The 23,655-nt window shown below is 39.8% G+C and overlaps 1 protein-coding gene across 3 annotated transcripts in view; it reads left to right on the top strand.

Moving 5' to 3' along the window:
- The window catches only part of Mdm4 (MDM4 regulator of p53), a 35,260-nt gene extending 15,402 nt beyond the window's left edge, over window positions 1–19,858 (top strand). For 2 of the 3 annotated variants that reach the window (XM_034512848.2, XM_034512849.2), the window contains exons 5-11: window positions 450–505; window positions 5,551–5,618; window positions 6,375–6,474; window positions 8,418–8,578; window positions 13,120–13,266; window positions 15,647–15,727; window positions 18,831–19,858. In XM_034512848.2, the coding sequence (XP_034368739.1) occupies window positions 450–505; window positions 5,551–5,618; window positions 6,375–6,474; window positions 8,418–8,578; window positions 13,120–13,266; window positions 15,647–15,727; window positions 18,831–19,400 (1,183 nt within the window). In that variant the 3' untranslated portion in view covers window positions 19,401–19,858. The remainder of the gene's footprint in view (window positions 1–449; window positions 506–5,550; window positions 5,619–6,374; window positions 6,475–8,417; window positions 8,579–13,119; window positions 13,267–15,646; window positions 15,728–18,830) is intronic. The other variant, XR_004607723.2, reaches the window with a different exon arrangement.
- The last annotated feature ends 3,797 nt before the right edge of the window (window positions 19,859–23,655 follow it).

The following is a 23,655-nucleotide window of genomic DNA, read 5'->3' as shown; positions in this document are numbered from 1 at the left end:
GCCCACATTTGAACCTAACTAAGGTAGGCTCTAAATCAGTAAGTTGCTAAGAATAACCTTGAACTTGATCTTTTAGCCTGAACCTTTCAAATGCTGGGGCTTCAGGCAAGCGCGCCATTGTGCCTGGCTCCTCCTTAATGTTTAAGTTTTTTTTTTAATTGTGGGAAGCCCGGCAGTGGTGGCACATGCCTTTAATCCCAGCACTTGGGAGGCAGAGGCAGGCAGATTTCTGAGTTCGAGGCCAGCCTGGTCTACAGAGTGAATTCCAGGACAGCCAGGGCTACACAGAGAAACCCTGTCTCGACCCCCTCCCCCCCCCCCAAAAAAAAGAATTGTGGGGAAAAAGATTCTGTCTGTATATCTAAGAGAAAATAGGAAAGTATCATACTACAGGTGTAGGTTAATATATAATGGAAAACCACAAATATTATATATTATTTCTTTTACAGCCCTCTCTATGACATGCTAAGAAAGAATCTTGTTACATCAGCCTCTGTTAACACAGGTATGTTATATGTTTCTTCAGTTTGTATTGAAGCTTTGAGTTTAAGGAAGCAAATGATGGGAACCGGGGTCCAGATGAAATGGAGTGCTATCTGTGACATGGCTGGAGGGATGTTCGTACAACTGTCTGTCATACAGCATGCTATACTGTTAAGTAAGTTCTCACTGATAACTCAGTCATTCTGAAGCTAGAGAGGGAGAGCTGTTTATATCCTATATGTAATGTTTTTTCTTTATGCAGCACAAGGGATTAAACCTAGGGCCTTGTATTTATGTACTCTACCACTGACCTATGTTTCTAGCTTTCTGTTTACTATTTTGAGAGAATATCTTCCTAAGTTGCCCATGTTGGCCTTGAACTCACTCTGTAGCAAAGGCAGGCCTTGAATTTGTGGGTTCCCCTGCGACTGTCTTTCTAGTAGGTAGATTTTCTGATCTGTGTAGGCAGGCAGGCCCAGGTTAAGCTTAGTAATTATAAACGTTGCACTATAACTATATATTTGCTTCATCTTGATGTATTTTAAAAAATCTCTTAGATAAGGATTTTTTTCCCTTCAAACATAACCACATCATTATTATATTCATAAGTAATAATACTTTTTATTTTTGGTTTGTTCAGGTGATGATCCAAACAAAGTCCACACATTGCATTGGGTTTATTGCAAAAACCAAAAAACTTAAAACCTGCCCTCTGTGTGTATGTGTGAGTGTATGTGTGTGTGTGTGTGTGTGTGTGTGTGTGTGAGAGAGAGAGAGAGAGAGAGAGAGAGAGAGAGAGAGAGAGAGAGAATTTTGTTTCATATAGAATCTTCAGTGATCAAATTAGAGCAAACTAATATACCTGCCATCTCAGGTTTAGCTTTTTTGTGTGTTGGAAACGTTCAAAAATCTCCACTTCCAGCTATTAAAATATTCAGTCAATTACTGTGGCTGCTGTACTGTGGTGTAGTATACTCCTTTTGGCTTTCATCATTTTTATTGAAGATTTGTAATTGTAATTTTTCCTGTAGGGTTGTCTGTGTTACAGAATTGACAGATTATATCCTTGTGGTTGTGTTTCTTAATGAGTGCATAGATTCAAGTTTAAATGTCTTTGCTGACAGATCTTCATGCTGGTGCTCTGGGTCCCCACCCCCTTTGTATGCCTCACATTAGTTATGTAATCCTGCCCCTCTTTCACACACGATGTGGGCTCTTGGTATATTGCTCTAATCCATTTATTATAAAGGTTCTCCCAAGAAATTTTCACTTTAGTAATTTTTGTAATTTGCTTACATAAACACACATTGGTGTGCTTATTTATGGCATACCTTGTAGTTCTGGTTGGCTTGGAACTTGCTTTGTACTCCAGGCTAGCTTCAAACTTGGAAATCCCTGCTTCTCCCAGCCTTTCTGAAATTGGGATCTCAGGCAGGAGTCACCACACTTGGCTCAATAAACTGTTACCTGTAAGCCAATTTGACCCTTTCTAGACCTTTTAAATACTACTTTGAATTTCTTAGTTATGAGGAGGAAACTAGCTGTTTGGAGTCTGGTTTTCAAAGTGGTAGGGTAGAGATGGTATTGAAATGTATGTGACACTCTTTTGCTGTAATAAAGCTGTCCTCTCTTGTTCACCTCAGTTAGATTTCAGGAACACCATTCAAATGATACTGCCTTGCTAGGTTTTGGCCATGCTTGGGGAAGTAAACAGACTGCAAAGACTCTTCCTGAATCTTTTCGTGTCACTGAAAGACATTGAGATGGGGAACTTTGTAAATGAGAGGCAGCTTTATTCAAATTCAGTCATTTGTGAGTTAAACTTTTCTTTGGAAAGTCACTGATGGCATGAAATACATGAAGGACTTCATAATTTTGTTTTGTGTATTATTAAATTTGTTTTCTGATCCGTCCTCTGAGTATTTAGAGTGAGCATAGCTAGCTCTGACATTTTCCTCCCTTATTTTCTTTCTTGTACTTTTCCTGCAAATATCTTTTCTCTGTAGTGTATTACAAGGAACATTTCTTTCTTTCTTTTTTTTTTTTTTTAAATGAGTTTGTTTAATTCAAAGTGGTACAGAATTCAGAATACAATGAAGATGGAACAGTAGGCTCTGCTGGGATTCTAGACTGGGTTCACTTTAAATTCACAGCTGAGGTAGGAACTGCTGAACACTAGAGACAAGAATAAATTGCATTGTTCACTTTAGTCATTTTTTTTTGTTTAACAAAAGTTTATTACAATGTACAGCAATAGGCCAGGGTAACACTTCATTCTAGCTATTAGGTGGCAAAGATGTTATGGCAGGGAGTCCAGATGTTTGACAGGTTACAGGGTAACATTTCATTGTAGCTGTAGTGGCAAAGATGTTATGGCAGGGAATCCAGATGTTTATATAGGAATGGAAGGGGAGGGTCACCATCACCTCTGATGTGAGGAACAGCTTACTTTTTGCCAGATTTCTTAATCCACCTGTGGCCAGGGGGCCCTTTCCCGCGGCCTTGGCTTTTAGCTCCTAAGTTTCTTCTGTTCTTCCTTTTGTTTCTGCTTGAAAGATTTATCTTCCTCGTCCATCTCCTTGGCCTGCTTCTTGGATGTTTCAGGGGCTTCTTTTTGCCCCCTTCCCAGCCTGACATGGTGCCTCCAGCCCCTTCACCAGAACCTACAAGGAACATTTCCTTTTTTTTTTTTTTTTTTTTTTTTTGGTTTTTCGAGATGGTTTCTCTGTGTAGCCCTGGCTGTCTTGGAACTCACTCTATAGACCAGGCTGGCCTTGAACTCAGAAATCCGCCTGTCTCTGCCTCCCAAGTGCTGGGATTAAAGGCGTGCACCACCACCGCCCGGCAAGGAACATTTCTTTAACAGTTCAGTTCCTCTTACAGCCTCCATCTGAGGAGGTCCTGGAGGTAAAGAAGCAGAGGGTTTTGTTGGTATTTTTCAGTCTAGTCAGTGGTTTGCCCAATAACTAGACTCCTGGCTGTGGGCCATGATTGTACAGCCGTCCTGCCATACTCTATGTGTCCTTCACCTTTCTGGATCTTCACACAACTGCTCACCCTCCCAAGTGTTTGGACACATATTTTCCCTCTGAGGATTAAGTTCTTAAAACATTTTAGTTTTTATTTAACTTGTCATTCTGAAGAAATTTTATACTTAAAAGCCACAGAATCTTGACATGATGGTGAACACTTGCAAGCCATTACTTGGGAGGCAGAGACAGGGCCTGTAACATTTCAGGCTAGTGCAGTCTACTTAGCTACTCAGTTTCAGAGAAAAGGAAGAAGGGCTATCTGTTTTAGAATGTTCTTTACCTAGATTCCCTCACTGACAATATGTAACATAACCACAGTGCCTTAGGAAATTGCTGCAAAAAAACTTTCAAAGAATTTTTAAAAGTGTTATACAGGGTTTCACAGGGAATTTTGCAAGGGGTTTGGATTGTCTGCTCTGACTTGTTCTTATAGTTAGTGCTTATAGTTGGATGTCCCTGTTGACCTAAAAATAAATTGGATTGCATGTGCTTTATTTGAAAGGACAAATGAAAAAAGTGCTATACTTACAACTTTTGGACCTGTTTAAGTGGGATTTAGATCTTTATCTGTTTTGATTGTTGAAGAAAATGGTCATTAATTAAAATGAAGGTGATTTTTTCTAAATAATTTCCCAGGTATATTAATAAAATGAAATAGATATAACAAGCTTTGTAGTTTTAAATTTCTTTCAATATTGTAGCTTTTTAGATGATTTCCTTTTGTTTTTAAGTAGTTTAGCCTAAATAAAGGCTTTTTAGTAATAACCACGGGTTGCTTTAAAAACAAAAAAAGAAAAGAAAAGAGAACCGCTTTACCTGCATTGTATTAGTTTGATCTTGTTTCTTGTTTTGAGGATGACTTTGGCCAGAAGATGCTGTTTCTAGATTTATACTTACTTAGCTATAAAAATGGTTCTAGAAATGGCATAACAATTTTGAAAAACATTTGTTTTGTGAAAACAAATGAATTGTCAGAATAGTTACAGTCTGGATCTAGGTTCTTGATGGTCTATTGGATGCTGTTTTCATGAAAGGTTTCTCTCTGTTTCTGCTAGTGGCTGGTGAACCCAGTCCTTAGCAGGCATACTTGAATGTGTCTCAGTTACATGAAGCTTATAAGTAATGGTGTAGGTCAGGTTAGTGTCTCAGTAGCTTGGTTTTTTCTGTAGTCATGTTCTTAGTTTTTTTCACTTGAGACTTTTGTAAGTCCTTGGGATACATTTCCTGCTTCAGCTAATGCAATATAGGGATATCTGTCTGGCCAGTGTGATGGCTCAGTGGGTTAAAGGACTTGTTATACAGTCTTGAGGACCTAAATTTTGATCCAGAACCCACTGTTGAAAGAAAGGACTGACTTCTGTTCCACACATGTGTGCCTGTTACACACAGTAGTAAGATAAGAACAATCTAAAAACAAAGAGTTTCTCTTTACTCTGCCTCCCTTTCTGCTTCTGTTGATTGTTGGGAGAGAAACATTCAGTACTTTTTGGAAAACATAGTTGCTGAGAAGAATAAGACTTAGTGACAGTCTGTATTCAGATCATGGAATCACCATGGCATTTAAGAATGCAGGTTTGTTTGAAGATGGAATTGTTTTCTGAAACAAGTCTGGCAAATTCCTGGTTTTCAGGTCTTGTAAAACAACACTTAAAAATACAAACTTTAATAGACAAGTAATGTTTGTTGTTGTTTATAAGGTAGGCAGGCAGTCTGTCGAAGTAGGAAGAGATGAACACCACACTGTTTGCTGCTTAATCACTTTTTGCATAAAAATCTGAACACATGCTATGGACAAGCATACTCATCCACTTTTGCTTCCTCCAGGTTGCTCTGGTGTTCTCTTTTAACATGGCTTTGTTGGGTTCATCATTTTTAGAAGTTTTGTTTTTTTCCCCATTTGGGAATGAGACTCTTTTCCAGGCAGAAGCTCATCTCTAGAGAACAAGCCTGTTTCAGGGCTGTGTGCTGAGGTCTTTGTGTGGAAAGAATGGTTATTACCAGGGAAGGTTTTCCTTTTGTTTTACTTGCTATCCAGATGCTGCTCAGACTCTCGCTCTCGCACAGGATCACACTATGGATATTCCAAGTCAAGACCGACTGAAGGTAAAATCACCGCACGGTGACTTCTTTTCTTGTACAGAGTGGCCCCTTCTCTGTACCTGTGGATCTTGGGCTCCCAAGGCCTTTTCGTGAATGTGGTAAGGATTTAATAAGAAAAGCCCTTGGGAATTCACAGACCAGGGACAGAGTGAACCTTCTCTGTTCTGCCCTTAACAGAGTTCCAGTCTCTGAATGTGTCTTTGGGATGTAGCACTTCTGATTTTCACTCCTTCCAGTTGCTCTCTCTCTCTTTCTCTCTGTCTGTTTCTGTGTGTGTGTGTGTATGTGTGCGTGTTCACGCATTCGTGTGTTTAAGATGGTATATATTTGAGTGTTTGAGGCATTGCTGCATTAGACTATAGCAGGCTCGTTGCAGTTAAGTTTATGTCATGCCATTTCCTAAAGTTTCCTCAAGTGTGGGGAAACTTTTAAGATCATCTTGAAATATGATGAGGGTGTCACTTGCTTTCTGAATTATGCCTAATAGGAAGTAGGCTATGCAGACAACCTGTTTTTCAAGAGTGTATTTTGTACTTTGTACAGAAGTTATTCCCCCTCCCCAAGTTGGGATTCTGCCTGTTCTGCTGGTGGTGTTGAGAGGTGTGTGTTGCTTTTCTTGAGGATTCTTGTCAGCTGCAGAGCTCTCTTCCCTGTGCATAACCCATTGTGTTGCACACTAACTGGTGAGCCAGAATGGAACTGCTACATCCCCTGGTCTTAGTCATTCCAGCTGTACTAACAGACACCCTTCCCTTTCAGCACGGTGCAGCAGAATACTCCAATCCCAGAAAAAGAACTGAAGAAGATGACATTCACACATTGCCTACCTCACAACGTAAATGCCGAGATTCCAGAGCAGGTGAGCTCTGGGTGAAGACTCTCCTCCTTTCTTCTCTCCTTTATTTATACTTCTAGACATTTATTTAGATAGTAGGTATTCCTTGGCAGCTTCTGGACAGTGAGTAGTACAGGACTTTATGAGCCAGTGAGCTTGAGAGGATGCTGTCTGTTCAAGTTTGCTCTCAGCCTTTTGAGTTTCTGTCACCTTTTTAAAGATTGAAAGTTTGCAAAAATGGCAAAATATATGTAGCAGCACAATGTATGTAACAGCACAGAGGCAGACATTAGATAGCAAGGTGAGAAGTTCTGTTAGACACATGGTCACCCTGAATGAGTTAACTGATATTTTGGAAGTTTCTCTTAAAATATTATAACATAATCTTCGGAAATTATGGAGTTTGGTTTTTTTGTTTTATGTTCAAAACTATAAATTCCCTAAAGGTATTTAGTTTGTAGTATAATGTTTTCTAGTAACCCGTTCTTCGTTCATAATTGGGTCAAAGGCAAGTTAGACTTTTGATTATATCTCATAAAGTTATGTTACTCAAGTTGTTTTATATATTAAATTAAAATTGAATTAGTTTATCATGCTGGATTGTTTTCTCACTGTATTTGAACATAAATAGATTTTTAATCTATGTTGACATTGAAGTTATTTCAGTCCTTTAAATGTATGATTTCATTTAACTGCACATTCTTACTTTCTACTCACAAAAAGCTGGACACTATGTAATTTATGATAGAAATTTAGGAACAAATAGTTCCAGACTTTCCAGCAAGATCTGTAGGTAGAAAGGACAACATTTTACCTGTGCAAATAATTAATCCTTTTATAATTAATTTAGAGCTTGAATACACGAGGATAACTTTAATGATTCTGTCTTGGGAATTAGTTTCTGGTCATTACAGTAATGAATGGATAAAAATTTAATTGGAGTTTTTCTGGCCATGAATATGTCTATGATAATAGCAGGATGTAATTAGTTAAGCTGTGCTCTGGTAGGGACCAGTTGGTTGCAGAAATGTTTGAATCATACATACCTGGGCATATTTATGCTTCTGTGATTGCCATCACTGGGCCTAGGGCATTGGGAAGAGGTAGAAGACAGTGAGAAAGTAGGGAAATGGTAAAGTACTACAGAAAAGACTAGCAAATGGGAAGGAAAAGATTACATTGACAGCAAGATGAGCTTAGTAACTGTCCAGGTCTTTTACTTAAAGTATGGGGATCCTTGTTATCTGTGGGACTTTTAGATACTGATTTCCCAAAGAGCCCTTGATCCAGAAAAGACACTTACATGTGCTTATTTGGACAGTTCTCTGTTGATAGTGGTTGTTACCTAGCAAAACATGCATTGTTGATAACATATCCCAAATATGTGGCACCAGTAAGACTTCTTCAACCTTTGACTCCAAAATAGATCTGTGCCTCCCTGCTTTGACCTTAGGTTGGGCTATTATGTTATTGCCATTTGTAGTCCATCGGCTGAGCCATTATCAAAACATATATTAGAGTAAGTCATTGTAATGATACTTGTTTTTGTTTGTTTTTGAGACGGGGTCTCAACTATGTAGCCCTGGCTAACCTGGAACGTGCTATGTGCTGGGATTAAAGGCAGGTGTATACTTCTATGCCTAGCTCTAAGTCATTATTATTATTTATTACAGGGTTGGGAATGTTTAAAATGTCAGAAAATGGCCATTTTGAACTCCTTTTAGAATAGCACATTCAGATGCTTTTAGAGTTTTGTGCCCTGAAGTAATCTTCTGTTCATAGTGTTCCTGCTTGCTAATGAAACCTAAATGGGAGGTTTGAGCCATACCACTAAGGTATTTGATTTCTCTTTCCTTCTTACTGAGAATGAGTTTGTTTTTACTTATTTTACAAAGATTGTTAAGTAATCCGAGAAAGATCTTGGTTCTTCTGTATTACCTACAGTTACTTTCCTTTGATTTCTGTAGATGAAGACTTGATAGAACATTTATCTCAAGATGAGACTTCTAGGCTTGACCTTGATTTTGAGGAGTGGGATGTTGCTGGCCTGCCTTGGTGGTTTCTAGGGAATTTGAGAAACAACTATATACCTAGAAGTAATGGCTCAACTGATTTACAGACAAATCAGGTAAAAGTCACATCTGAGGGGAGCTGTTTTTGCTTTGTTTTTTCTTTACTCTGACTGTAGTTAAGAATTCTTACTGGTTTGTTTCATCTAAATGTATATGATGCTCAGATGTAGTTCTGACTTTTCTAAATTCCACATTGAACCCCCTGCAAAGGTTGTGTTCACTGTTACAGAACATGAAACCTTGAACATGAAATTGATGGTTTTTTAACCAACACTCCTTCCCTATCTTTTCCTTCAACTTAATAATTCTAGCCAAACTATAGGAGATGCTGACTTCCTTCTCTGTCATATACACTCAGACCAGGCTGGCATGGAGCTCAAAGATCTACTTGTCTCTGCCTCCCCAATGCTGGGATTAAAGGTGTGCACCACCACCGCCTGGCACCATTGCTATTTTTCATATAAGTGGTTGAGCATTTTCATACCACATATGGAGTGGTCCTCATATTTAATCAGGAAGTGGTTGTTATCCCCGTAACAGACCATTATTGCACCTGTGGGCATCTTGCCTGCTATGTTGGCATTATACGGTTCTTCTCTTCTAGGTAACACCATTGATGAATTTCTCCCCAGAGATAACATTTTATTGTTGTTAGTCTGTTGGTCTCTACATAGACCTGTGTGTTTCTGTCCTAGAACTTACTGTGTAGGCTCCAGGCCTGGCTTCAAACTCAGGAAGCTCTGCCTGCCTTTGCATCCTGAGTACTAGGCAAGAGTGGGTTTTTTTTTTTTTTTTTTTTTTTTTTTTTTTTTATTTCCATGTATATGAGTGCTCTATTTTCATGTACACCTGCATGTAGAGGGCATCAGATCCCATTACAGATGGTTGTGAGCCACCATGTGGTTGTTGGGAATTGAACTCAGGATCTCTGAAACTGCAGCCCAGTGCTCTTAACCATTGAGTCATCTCTCCAGCCCCCAACAGTACATGTTTTAAATGATTAACTTGCATTACTGCCATGTTTATAATTCTTCAGTGGGATCAAAAAAACAAGTAGAATAAGATGTAGACTCCTTACCATAGCTGTAGCTTGTCTATAGCTTGTCTTTATCAGTCTTCATTGCTCATTGCCTGTGTTCCAGATGCACAAGGATTTCAATCTTGTAGTTAGCTCACAACTCACTCTCTTCCTTCCTTCCTTCCTTCCTTCCTTCCTTCCTTCCTTCCTTCCTTCCCTCCCTCCCTCCCTCCCTCCCTCCTTCCTTCCTTCCTTCCTTCCTTCCGCAACTTAAATTTGTTTTCTGCTTTGTGAAACATCCTCATCAAATCTATTTCTTTTCTTTTTGTGATTTAGAATGTGAGTTTAACTTCTTTTTAGAGGTCATCATAACTGGTTCCAAGATTACCATGTTGCATGATTCCATAGGGATCCATATCTTACTTTTAGATGTCCACTCCTAAGTAGTAACCCTGTACGACCAACTTCAAAATTTCCTCCTCTCCAGCTATCCTGTCCTTTGACTTTTTTTTCTTAAGTCTTTTAAAAATGTTTTAAAGTTAGTATATAAAGGGGGCTAGAGAGATGGCTCAGTGGTTAAGAGCACTGGCCGATCATCCAAAGGACATGTGCTCATTTCCCAGAACCCACAGGGTAGCTCACAACTCTCTGTAATTCCAGTTCCCAGGGATCTGACACCTTCACATAGATGTACATGCAGGCAGAACACCAATGTAAATAAAAACAAACCATTAAAAAAAAAATAAATTCCTAGGCTAGTGAGATGGCTCACTGGTTAAGAGCACTGGCTGCTCTTCCAGAGTTCCTGAGTTCAGTTCCTAGGAACCATATGCTGGCTCACAACCATCTGTAATGGGATTCGATGCCGCCTTCTGTGTGTTTGAAGACAGCGACAGTGTACTCATATAAATTAAAAAAAAAAAAATTCCCCTAATAAGTGGAATGGAGTGGGGGCTGTCTCAGTCTCTGTTCCCTGCTATTAGAACATCTTCCCCCTACCTGGACTGCCTGGTTGGGCCTCAGTGGAAGAGGATATGCCTAGTCCCCCTAAACCTAGATGTCCCAGGGTGGGGTGGTACCCAAGGGGAAGGGGCAGTGGGGAGGAGGATTTGTAAGGGTGGGACTGGGAAGAGAGGATGGGGTGGAAGCTGTGAATAAAAAATACATGCGTTAAAAAACAGTATATAAAACAATCATTTTCATATATCATTCTTTTTCTTTTGAGTAAAAAATGCTTTTATTAATAACAAAAGTGCTTTTAATAATTAAAAAAGCAAGCTGGACACTCAGAATATGAATCAACTTTTTTAAAATTTATTTTTATTTGTCTGTTGGTGTTTTGCCTGCATGTAAATGTGAGGGTATCAGAAGTAACTAGTAATTTCATTCATTCATATATATGTATATATATATAAAATTTGTTTGTTTGTTCGTTTGTTTCTTTGTTTTGTTTTTTGTTTTTCAATACATGGTGTAGCCTTGGAACTTATTCTGTAGACCAGGCTGACCTCCAATTTACAAGATACACTTGCTTTTGCTTCCCAAGTGCTAGGTAGGATCAAAGGCATGCACTGCCACCACCTGGCTTATTTACATTTTTTTTAGTAAAATAAAATATAATAAAATGGAAACTGTCACATTGAAATTAGGCAGAACAAACCAACAGAAGGAAAAGAGCCCAAGAACATGAGAATTAGAGGCCTTTTTGTTCACATACTCCAGAATCCCATAAAAATACTAAACTAGAAAACTATAATACACACAGAAGACCTGGTGTAGACCAGTGCAAGCCCTGTGTTTGCATTTGCTGCTCCTAGCTCTGAGTTATATGGACTTTACTCGGTTGATTTGGAGGGTATATATATCATTCTTAGTGGTCCTTCATCTCCACTCTCTTCCTATGTCTTCTACTGGTTGTCTCTTTCTCCCTCCTTAGTGGTCCCCCATTTGCTTTTATGTCACATGTATTCAATGATTATATCTGTTTTTCCTTGGTAGTTTCACGAGATTCTCCCCCCCCCCCACCCCTAAACCACCATTACCCTCCCTCCCTCCCCCCAGTTCAGTATGTATCTTTCTGAGCCTGGCTTATTTCACTTAACACAACTCCTCAAAATGTCATTTGTTTCTTATGGCTGAATGAGATTCTGTTGTGTCTGTACCATACTTTCTTTATCCATTCATCTGTTGATGAACATCTAGGATAGGTCCATTTCTTAGCTTTTGGGAGAAGTACAGCAGTAATAAACATAGATGTGCAAGTATGTATGTGGTAGGGCCTAGAGTCCTTTGAGTCTGTACTGGAATGGAAAAGTTTTATGTAAAACCTTCATACTGATGTCCATAGTAACTACATTAGTGGTGTGTGTGTGCAAACACACATTTTAGTTTATTTTCCTACCAGCAGTGTATAAACATTCCTTTCATTATTTGTTGTTTGTTTTTGCCTTTATCTTAATTGATATTCCCAGTTGCACTTGCCATTTTAGGTTTTATATTTGTATTTATTGTTTGTTTATTCTCAATGAAATGTAAGACCAGAGCTTTTTCATTGATTACTTACTGTACCTAGAACAGTAACTGGTACTAGCAGTATCTGGTAATAGCAGTAGCAGAATAGGGCTGGAGAGATGGCTCAGTGGTTAAGACCATATAGGCTGCTCTTCCAGAGGTCCTGAGTTCAATTCCCAGCAACACATGGTGGCTCACATCCATCTATAATGGGATCTGATGCCCTCTTCTGACATGTAGGTGTACATGCAGGTAGAATACTCATACAATAAATAAATAAAATAATTAAATAGCAGAGTACAAGATTCTATAAAATATCATATGGATAATGGGATGGTTCAGGGCTAGGAATGAGAATGTTTACTGTTCTTACAGAGGACCTAGGTTCATTTCTCAGCATCCACTTAGTGGCTCACAGCTGGTTATAGCTCAGTTCCAGAGGATGCCCTTTTCTGGCCTTTGTGGGCTCTGCATGCAACAAAAACACTTACACACATAGAATAAAAAGAAATCTTTTTTAAAAAAAGTGTACAGATGAATGCGGTAAGTTAACTTTGTATATGTTGGATGTTGTTGAAAGCTTCAGAAAGTAGTTGTGTGTGGTTGTGCATGTGTATAGACTCTGCACTTATAGGTCAGGGCAGGAGGATGTTGAGTTTGAATCCAGTCTTGGCTACATAGAGAATTCCAGGCTCACAGGATTGCATAATGAAACTCTGTCATGTTCAAAGATGGGATTGCCATCGGTGTTAAATAGGAAGGATGTGTTAGAGAGTACAGAGCTTTTCTAGATTTCACTTATGGAGATGACTGGAGAATGCATTGTTTAGTAGACGAACTGTTAAATTCTTTTAAGCTCTTTTCATACCATTTCTTGTATTTTGTATCTCATTTACTATTAAAAAATTTCTTGTCTGATACCCTTACATCTATCCATTTTGTAGAGACCTGCTGAATGAAGACATGTCTATTGAGGAGGGGCATGATGTTCTCTGGATGGCATTAAGTTGACTCAGCATCTCTGATAAGTCACCAATTACAAAGCTCATGTTTGTTTTTCTCTGTTAGGATATAGGTACTGCCATTGTTTCAGACACTACGGATGATTTGTGGTTTTTAAATGAGACTGTGTCAGAGCAATTAGGTGTTGGAATAAAAGTTGAAGCTGCTAATTCTGAGCAAGCAAGTGAAGTAGGGAAAACAAGTGACAAGAAGGTATGTTCCAGCATTCTCACTCCAGAGGTATCTGTGTTCTAGAATCATCTTCAGGTGTTGAATATTTCTCTACACCAAGTTTTAAGATTTAAGTTGTTAGACAAGGCTGCCTCAGACATGAGCCAAGATTCGTGGAGAAGTCCTTGCTATGTTAGGGACACGCTGCCCCTCCACTTCAGTGGACTCATGGTGGAGTGTCTCTTTTAGAAACTTTTGCTTATAAAGCAAAACTATAAATGGCCTTAACAGTCTCTGTTAGAGGAGAAAAGAAGCCTTGTATTAAAGAGCTTGGGTAGCTTTGTAACCACTTCATAACAAAATTGGAAAAAGCTAATCTTTAAAACCTATTTTAAGCTGGGCAGTGGTGGTGCACGCCTTTAATCCCAGTGCTTGGGAGGCAGAGGCAGGTGGATTTCTGTGTTCGAGGCCAGCCTGGTCTACAGAGTGAGTTCCAGGACAGCCAGAGCTATACAGAGAAACCCTGTCTTGAAAAGAAAAAAAGAAAAAAGAAAAAAAAAAAAAAAGAAAACCTATTTTAGTATGATTTTTTTTTTTCCTATATTAAGAAGGGAATTGGGGATAGGGGATAGGAGCTACAGCTTCCTTGCTCTCCCCAAGAGTTCAAGTTCATTTTCTTGTACCCATGCTGGTGACTCACTGCTTCTGACTCTAGATGCAGGAGGATCTAATGCTCTCTTTTGGTCTTCTTGGATACTGTTCACATGCTTAAAGCCACATGCATACACATGATTTAAAAGAAATTAGAGCTGGTTGTGGTACCTATCATTAATCCCAGCACTGGTGTGGGGGTGGGGTGTGGGGGAGGGGGAGTAGAGCCAGGTGGTTGGATCTCTTGAGTTTTCGGACATCCTGTTTGACAGAGCAACTTCCAGGACAGCCAGGGCTATACAGAGAGACTCTGTCTTGAAAAAAACTTCAAAAGGTATCCTGGTATGAGCACACAGTTAAAGTAGCAGCTTAGGTGTCAGAAGGATTGAGCAGCCGAGCTAGTGCTTAGCACATAGGCAAGCTTCTGTAATATCCATTGATTATGTGCGAAATATCATAGAAGACTCATTATTTTTGTACACTAACTGAAAAAAGAGCTTTAAAAAAAGACACTGAGGGGCTAGAGAGATGGTTCAGTGGTTAAGAACACTAGTTACTCTTTCAGAGGGCCCAGGTTCACATCCCAGTACCCATGTGGCAGCTTACAACTGTCAGTAATTCTAGGATCTGACACACCTCACACAGACATACATACAGGCAAAACAGTAATACACATAGAATAAAAATAAATTTTAAAAAAGCCACTGAATAAATATAGCACAAGATAAAGGTAGCAAGTTTTTATAGGAATTTGGGTTGTTTGCTATAAATATGTGTTAGACTCTCTAAACTAATTATAAACAACATCGGCAGGAATGTTAGTGACTAAAATGAAGATGACAGTTTGTACATTTTTATATAAAAGAATGGGCCTTAAAATACTTGAATTTTTGAGAGAAAATCAGAGTTTTTCCATGTATTCCTGGCTAGCCCAGAACTCACAGAGATCCCCCTGCCTTTGTCTCTTGAATACACAAATTACAGGCCTGCACTAGCATGCCTAGTTAATTATTTCTTGAGAAAGAGGACTGTTCTGTATCTCTGTTTGACCTGGAATCCAATATGCAGCCTAAGTAAATAGACCCTGCACTATTGGCAGTTTCTTGGCTTTGCCTACAAATTGTTGAGATTACTGGACTGTGTTCTAGACCATCTACATTTCTTTCTTTTTCCCTTTCCCTCCTCACCCCTCCTCTCCCCTCCCCACTCTCTTCTTCCCTTCTTTTGAGGCAGGATCCCACTATTAGACCAGACTGGTGTGGAACTCACAGACATCTGTCTGCTTGTGCCTCCTGCCTGCTGGGATTAAAGGTGTGCAGTGGCACACTTGGCTGTGATTCCTGGTCTGTGGGCAGGCTTTTGTAAGGCAGCCCGATTGTCATGTAGCTTTCTTCTTAAAAGTGAAAAGTAAAGCTTGAAAGTCCTCCATTTCATTTACTGTGGCCACCACGCACAAGATAAAATTTCCTGCATAGGAATTGCTGCTTTTATAGTTCTGGCATTTATTTTCTTTGAAGCTATGAATTTGGATACCACTTTCTGAATATAGAAGGTATTTGGTAACCCTGTGGCTGCTTTTGGTCATTTGTGCTACTAAAATGTGAACCATATGTCTATAGGATCAAGGTCTCACATTTATATTCTCTCCTTTGTAAGTGGTAGTGATGTGGGATGGAGTGAGTTTTATATTGAAGTGATTCATCACTTTGCTTTCAGATAATCTCCAGTAAAGCAGGTTAGCATTTCTAATGAGGTTTCTCTTCCTTCACAGATGGTTGAAGTAGGGAAAGATGATGATCTTGAGGAGTCCAAGTCCTTAAGTGATGACACCGATGTGGAAGTTACTTCCGAGGTAAAAGCTGTTTTGCTGTGGCCAGTTTTTAGCTGAATCCTAGCTCCTATGCATTGCAGAATGTCATTGTTTTCCTGTTTCTGTCTGCTTTTCCTGGTTACTAAGATGTGCTGGGTTCTTTACATTTCATCTTCAGAAGTTTTTAATTGGAAGTTGAGAAGATAAAAGAATTTGATCTAATTTTTTTTCTACTTTCTCTATTCCTGCTAACAAAACTCTGGGCAGGGCATGGGGGATGGTTTGATAGGAAACACTTGCTGTGAAGCATGAGGAACTTCTTTTGAATCCCCAGAACCCATGGAGAGCAGGTTTGGGAGTACATGGCTATAATCTTGGTGCTCCTGTGGCAACAAAGAAGGTGGAGACTGAAGAATTCCGGGAGGCTTCCAAGCCATTTAGCCTGGCATATGCAGTAGCAAATGACAGGGACCTTGTCTCGGTCAGTGCAGGTGAAAACCATACCTGCAGTTCTCCTCTGACCTCCACGAGCATGCCGTGGTATACTTGTGGCTCAGGAGGCAAAGGTGCTTGCTGCCACACCTTAACCTAACCACTTGAGTTTGATCCTTTGACCCACAGTGTACACACAAACATACACATATGCAAAAAACCCACAGTGTAGTAACAGCACAAATTCTTTGGTTATCCAGCAAGATTGATACAGAGTTGTTCAGAGTAGTCCTCCATTACTTTCCCTACATGAGCAACTTTCTTATCTAAGGACAGATCTATAAGTTAATGTAGAAAACCAGTTTACCAGCATATGTTAAAATATGCAAATGAGCTGGCCAGTGGTGGAGCACTCAAGAAGCAGAAGCAGGTGGATCTCTTTGAGTTCTAGGTCAGTCTATTCTACAGAGCAAGTTCTATGATCGTCAGAGCTACACAGAGAGACCACGTAGAAATACGAAACAACACCAGCAAAAACCCACTGTAAATGAAACAAGCTTAGTTCCCATAAAGTTAATATAAATGGAGGGTTACTAAAGAAGAGTTGATATTTTAGCTTTTAGGTAATAGATCTTAAGTTTGTTACCAAGTGACAAATCTAAACTAAAGTGTATACTTTGAGTTTTTCTTCATCTTTTTTTTTTGTTTTTGTTTTGTTTTGTTTTTCGAGACAGGGTTTCTCTGTATAGCCCTGGCTGTCCTGGAACTCACTCTGTAGACCAGGCTGTCCTGGAACTCAGAAATCCGCCTGTCTCTGCCTCCCAAGTGCTGGGATAATAGGCGTGCGCCGCCACTGCCCGGCCATCATCTTTTTTTAAATCAAGTTTCCTCTGTAGATTACTCACTATGGAAACAGGTGCTAGGAGTTCAATAGAAAGGTTATTTTACATTTTACTGCTTGGGATAGAACTCTGGGCTGTCCCTGGTGTTGATTCTCACCCTCTGTCCTGTCCATCCCTACTGCTATTGACTATTGTGGTAATTCTTTGCAAAGATAAGTGGACCATAATTGGTCTGATAAATGTTCTTGACCATGATACAAATAGCTAGATAAATGTTCTCATCTTAACCAGACTTCTTTGGCACTTGGGCACAGAAAAGCTATTAAGCAAATAGATGGTGTGTCATCAAAAAAAAAAAAATGCCATTAGATTTAATAAGCCCTGTTATGTACTATAAAAAAGCAATGGCAGTTAAACTAGCAAACTATCAATTATGAGTTTCAAATTATTATAATGTTCTTTTGAGTATTTATATACTATTTCAGACAAGATTGAAGGGCCTACACTGGTGAGTGTTGTAGTTTAACAAATGCTGTAAGTTTCTTGCCTCGAACTCTAGACAGTTGAGTCATGACCTCTGCACCTGCGGTGCACCTGCGGTACTTGGCCTTTGTTCTGTGCACCTGTCATTTTTCTATTGTTCTGATAAAACACCACGACCAAGGCAGCTTAGAAAGAAAGCATTTAATTACACCTACAGTTCTAGATGGTTAGAGCCTGTGATAGCAGAATGAGGGCACACTGGCTTTCTCACATAATAAACTGCAAGCAAGAAGCAGAGAGCTCACTGGGGAGGCAGGGAGGCTTTTGGAACCTCAGGCTGGCTCCCAGTTATACATACCTCTTCCAATAAGGCCATTTCTTAGTCAGTGTTTTAGTGCTCTGAAGAGACACCATGACCAAGACAACTCTTGTCAAAGAAAACATTTAATTGGGGCTTGCTTACAGTTTCAGAGGTTTAGTCCATTCTCAACATGGCAGGGAGCATGGTGGCATGCAAACAGGTGTGGTGCTGGAGAAGTAATTGAGAGTTCTAGACCTGGATTCTCAGGCAACAGGAAGAGAGGGCCATTGGACCTGGCTGGGGTTTGAGAACCTCAGAGCTTACCTCCACTGACATACTTCCTCCAACAAGGCCACACCTCCTAATTCTTTCAAATAGTGCCACTCCCTAGTAACCAAGCATTCAAATTTTTGAACCTTTGGGGGCCATCTCACTCAACTCAAACCAGCACAGGCCATAACTCCTAATTGTTCACCAACTGAACAATTTGAACTAAGTATTCAAATGCTAGAGATTTGTAGGGGATATTCATTCAGACTACCACATCCTGAAAAAAATGCAGTCTGCCCGTTACCAAATCATTGATTCTGTCAAAATTAGGCAATTCCAGATAACTACCTTGTCAGTAAGCAAGGCATTTAAATTTCATTAATCTGTAGTATTGTCTTTTTTTTTTAAAACCTGTTTTGTCTGTTTATTGACTGATTGTATATGAATGTTCTATCTGCATGTACACCTGCATGCCAGAAGAGGGCATCAGGTTCCATTACAGATGGTTGTGAGCCACCATGTGGTTGCTGGGAATTGAACTCAGGACCTCTGGAAGAGCAGTCAGTGCTCTCAGCTGCTACCCAGTGGTTAAGAGCATATAAGCTGTTCTTACAAAGATTTTCTTCCTTGTGCCTGTGAAATTTGTTTAGGTCTCAGGTTGGACCACTGGTGTGGGATGTCTTGACACTTAATGAAATGCACCCATCTTTTTAAAAATTTTTTATTTTGTTGTTGTTATTGTGGGGATAGTGAACACACATTTGTCTCAGCATCTTCTCTACCACAGTTGTAACTGGCCTCGCTTAACCTCTTGTAGGATGAGTGGCAGTGTACGGAATGCAAGAAGTTTAATTCTCCAAGCAAGAGGTACTGTTTTCGTTGCTGGGCCTTGAGGAAGGATTGGTATTCGGATTGTTCTAAATTAACTCATTCTCTCTCTACATCTAATATCACTGCCATACCTGAAAAAAAGGACAATGAAGGAATCGATGTCCCTGATTGTAGGAGAACCATTTCAGCTCCTGTGGTTAGGCCTAAAGATGGATATTTAAAGGAGGAGAAGCCCGGGTTCGACCCTTGCAACTCAGTGGGATTTTTGGATTTGGCTCATAGTTCTGAAAGCCAAGAGATCATCTCCAGCAGGAGACAACAAACAGATGTTTTTTCTGAGCAGAAAACGGAAACAGAAAGTATGGAAGATTTCCAGAATGTCTTGAAGCCATGTAGCTTATGTGAAAAAAGGCCTCGGGATGGGAACATTATTCATGGGAAGACGAGCCATCTGACGACATGTTTCCAATGTGCCAGGAGACTGAAGAAGTCTGGGGCTTCATGTCCTGCTTGTAAGAAAGAGATTCAGTTGGTTATTAAAGTTTTTATAGCATAATTGAGTCAGTTGCAGAGAAATACAAGGAGAACCAGGTCATTTATCAAAAATCAGTATTCCTAGAGGCAGGGGCAGAAGATCACCAATTTTGATGCCACTCTGGGCCATATAATGAGACCTTAGTCTTAAAAGGATCAGTATTGAGCATCTTTTATAAATGTGACCCATTGCATATGTTTATTTATATAAGCATCTATGGAATTTTAGATTAGTTTTGAGGGTTTCATTAATGAGAAGATACTTCTATCACTTTGTTCTCCTTCCAAATTGTAGACCCGAGAGGGAATAATACCAATACAAACATAGCAATCATTCTTTTATTCACTTCAAAATTGTTGCAAGAGTAATACATTAGTTGATTTATTCTCTACCCTGCTGTTATGTAATGTTCTTAAGGCATCAAAGTCTAAAGCAGTTATTTAAAAAAAAAAAAAACAAAAAACTAACTAGGGCTAACACTGAAGAGAATAAATGTGATCAGTCGCTCATTGTGTAGCCAACAATAACCCTAAACTCCTGATCCCCCTGTTTCTACCACCTGAGTACATCTACTTATAGGCTGCCCCACCATGCCCATCTGAAATCTCTTAGTTTTAGATCAAATAATGCTGGTGTACATCTCTTCACAGCCTTATTAGTTACCAGCTCTAAAAAGAAAAGGTACAGACTTTGTAGCCAACGCTTTGCATTGTCTCTCAGAAGCTGGCTAGGTGTTTTGTATTTTGTGCTCTGGAGTTGTTCACATTCTAAGGCAGTGGCCTATGATAGGGCTTGAACAAGTGGAGAGAAGGGATGTAGCAGCTGTGAAAGGGAGGAAAACAAATTGATCAGTTCTGCTTAGTCATTTTAGACCACGTCAATTTAGTATAATAAGATCTTCAAACTGAATCCCTTATACCTGTTCCGTGTCCACTGAACCCATGGGGTTCATCTTGATGTTTCTCCAGGGATATAAATACATCATTTTAAAGACCAAGTCCCTAGAATTATTGAACTTGAGGGCAATCTAGCTGTCTTGGCTTTTCCTATAGCTCCTGCTGTTAGAAAGGGGGAGATACATGGTATTCGGTCTCGTTATGTCATTATGTTCCTGCTGGACTCAGACCACTGGGGCTCCTGTAATTACTACTAAGAGGAGCTATGTTAGCTTTTGGTCTTGCATTGACCCCATGGTCCCTGTCTGTCCCATGCTCTACCAGTAGACCCAACTTTACCAAATTCCCACTGGATTAGTTATAGTTACTCTTTAATTGCTGTGACAAAGCACCAATGCAAAATATAAAAGAAAGCATTTAATTGGGTTTGCCTTTGAGAGGGTTAGAATCCATGATGGCAAGAACAGCTGAGAGCTCTTGATCTGCAAGTAGAATGCAGAGAAATAGAGAGCCCTGGGAAACCCCAGGACCTGCCCCCAGACGATCTACCGTTTCCACCAACTGGGGGCCAAGTATTCAGACTTATGAGCCTATGGTTTATATTCTCATGTAAATCACCACATTCTACTCCCTAGTCACCATAGGCTCTTGGCCATATTACAATGCAAAATGCAATTAGCCTAACCTCAAAACTCCTCATAGTCTTTTTACTCTTGATATAATTTAAAGTCAGAGTCGCTTCTGAACTCTTAAAGACAGTCTCATAATTGTAGCCCCCTAAAGAAGCAAAAAAGCAAATTGTACATTTTTTAACATACAGTGACACAGAATATATATTACTATTCCAAAAAGTTATATTTCAGAAATAGTGAGAAAATACTGGACCAAAGCTAGACTGAAACCCAGCAGGGAAAATTATAAGTTCCATGACTCCATGTCTGGTGTCAAAAAGTTTAGAGCTACCCTTTTGCATTTGTTGACTGCAGCATACTTGTCTGATTCCATTTCTTGTATGCAGCTCTCCCTGGCTGATAGATAACACATGGATCTGACACCTCTAACACTCACAGGCTCCAGTACACTCAGGCCTCACCTTCACAGCACCCTGCACAAACTCCCCTGCAACCCACTGGGTGACATTAGTGATCCCTTAACTGTGGAGGAAGGTTCCACAGCCCTTTACTCATGTACCCTTCATGAATCTAAAGCCAGATGGCATTGCCAACTTCTGTGGGCTGGAGCCTGACCTTGAATCACTCCCAGCAGGGTTCATGTGCTATTGCCTTTTAGGAGCAGAGAGTTCTGTAGGCCTTTTCCTTTCATAAGTTGGAAGTTTAACTGGGCAGGGTTTTATCCTGGGCATCCCTCTCTTTATCTGGCCTCTCCTTAATCTCTATCTCTGTGAGCACAAGTCTTGGCTCCAACATTAACTTTCCTGCTGCTCTTTCCTTTTTTATTGTAGTTCTGCATGAAAAGAATTAGTAATTACTCTGCTTTAGAGACTGTATTATTAGGCTTTTTGGAAATCTTCCTCTATCCAATAAATTAGTCTATTACTTTTCACTTCAGGCATAGGCAAATTCTCAGGACAAGGGTAGAAGACAGCCACATTCTTTACCAAAACATAACAAGAATAAGTCTTTAGCCAGTTGCTAATAATTGTTATACCCTGCAGCCTCTTGATGTAGGCTTCCACAGATCGCACCCTCAGCACTCCTGTCTTCTAGGCTTCTGCTGGGCCCAGTAAGCTCTGCTTACAGCCTTGAACCCTTTCTTTTGGTCCAAAGTCCCAGAGTCTTCCACATTCCTCCAAAAAACCACATGGTCAGGTCTTTCACAGCAAAGGTCCACTTCCTGATACCAGCTTCTGTGTCTTGGCTACTCCTCAATTTCTGTGACAAAACACCCCGACCAAGGCAGACTATAGAAGAAAGCATTTGTTGGGTTTATAGTTTCAGAGGGTTTTAGTTCATGATTGAACAATTGAGAGCTTACATCTTGATCTGCAAGTAGGAGGCAGAGAGAGAAGCCTGGGAAAGGAATGGACTTTTGAAACTTCAAAGCCTTCACCTTGTGACACACCTCCTAACAAAGCCACATCTCCTAATCTTTTCCAAATAGTTTTCCAACTGGAGACCAAATATTGCATGAGCAGAAGGTAGCATTCTCATTCAAACCACCAGTTTGACAAGGAGCTCTTTCCTAGCCATGGCTTGTCATTGCTCCCAGTTGGTCATTTCACAGTTGTAGCAAACATAAGTAGGATTTGCCTTTCCTCAGTGGAAAGTCCTTGCTATTATGGATCTTCTGCTTGTATTGAAAATCCTGCAGCTCTTGTTGGGCTTGATTTGTATTCTCTTTGGGGGACTGATAAGAGACTGATCAACATCCACGTCTCCATGGTAGTGAGAAAAAAGTAGCTTAGAGGGATCATGGATGTCGTCAGTCACAGTCCCTACTTGAGAATAGGCTATGATATCTCTGACCCTGGACATGGGCTTCCTGGGTAGAATTGGGTCAGTAAGATGTTTAATTCCAAGCACTACATTCAAAATAGGATACATCATATAGTACGTCAGTTTCATTCTAATGCTTCTCTTAGTCCTTTGGGGCTGAGTCTTGCTGTTTTACCATGACTGGCCTGGGCTTTACCCTATATCTCAGGCTGGCCTAAGCTTTGCAGTGACCTTCCTGCTTTTGCCTCTGGAGTGGTAGAATTTTAGGCATGTACTGACTAAATTTCTTATTTTGCTTTTCATTTATGTTAGTTTTTGTTATACTATCTTGGACAAAAAGTGCAGAACAGAGATGATGGATTATTAGGAGAGTCTCCAGGGTTTCACTGTTAACGTGTTCTTCACGGGATTTCATGGTCATTAATGTGCTTCTGTTTACTACTGTGCCAGATGAAAAATTCAGAGCAAGGCTTCACACAGGTATTAACTGCCTCCCTAGCCCATTTAGGATGTAGTAGATTTATGATTTGAGGGCTGGAACTGATAGATTAGAGCAGCCAGACTTGCCTCTTACCTGCCACAAAATTGTATAATAGATCATTGTACTGCCAAGCATTTGTGACTATGTGGATATGTATTCATTGTTTATGTATATTTAGATGTATGTGATACTTTGCATGGTTTGAAAGAATTTATTCTGAAAGCCAGGATCATTTGTAACCGTTGTGTTCAATGTAATGTTGGGGCCTTTGAAAAGTTGATTGAGGAATTGGGGAGCATTCCCAGTTCTCTAATGTTACCTGTTTAGTTCTCTTTAGCAAGAAAGACACATTTGGACCAGCTGTTTAGCTGTTTTGTTTTGTTTTCTGTTCCCATGATATTCTGTGAACCTCCATGGCTTTAGATACTGTGACTGTTATTTTC

Source organism: Arvicanthis niloticus, chromosome 10 (genome assembly GCF_011762505.2).
Source record: "Arvicanthis niloticus isolate mArvNil1 chromosome 10, mArvNil1.pat.X, whole genome shotgun sequence".
Classification (NCBI taxonomy): domain Eukaryota; kingdom Metazoa; phylum Chordata; class Mammalia; order Rodentia; family Muridae; genus Arvicanthis; species Arvicanthis niloticus.
The sequence above is the reverse complement of the archived record's forward strand: the minus strand, read 5'-3'. Positions and strand labels throughout refer to the sequence as shown.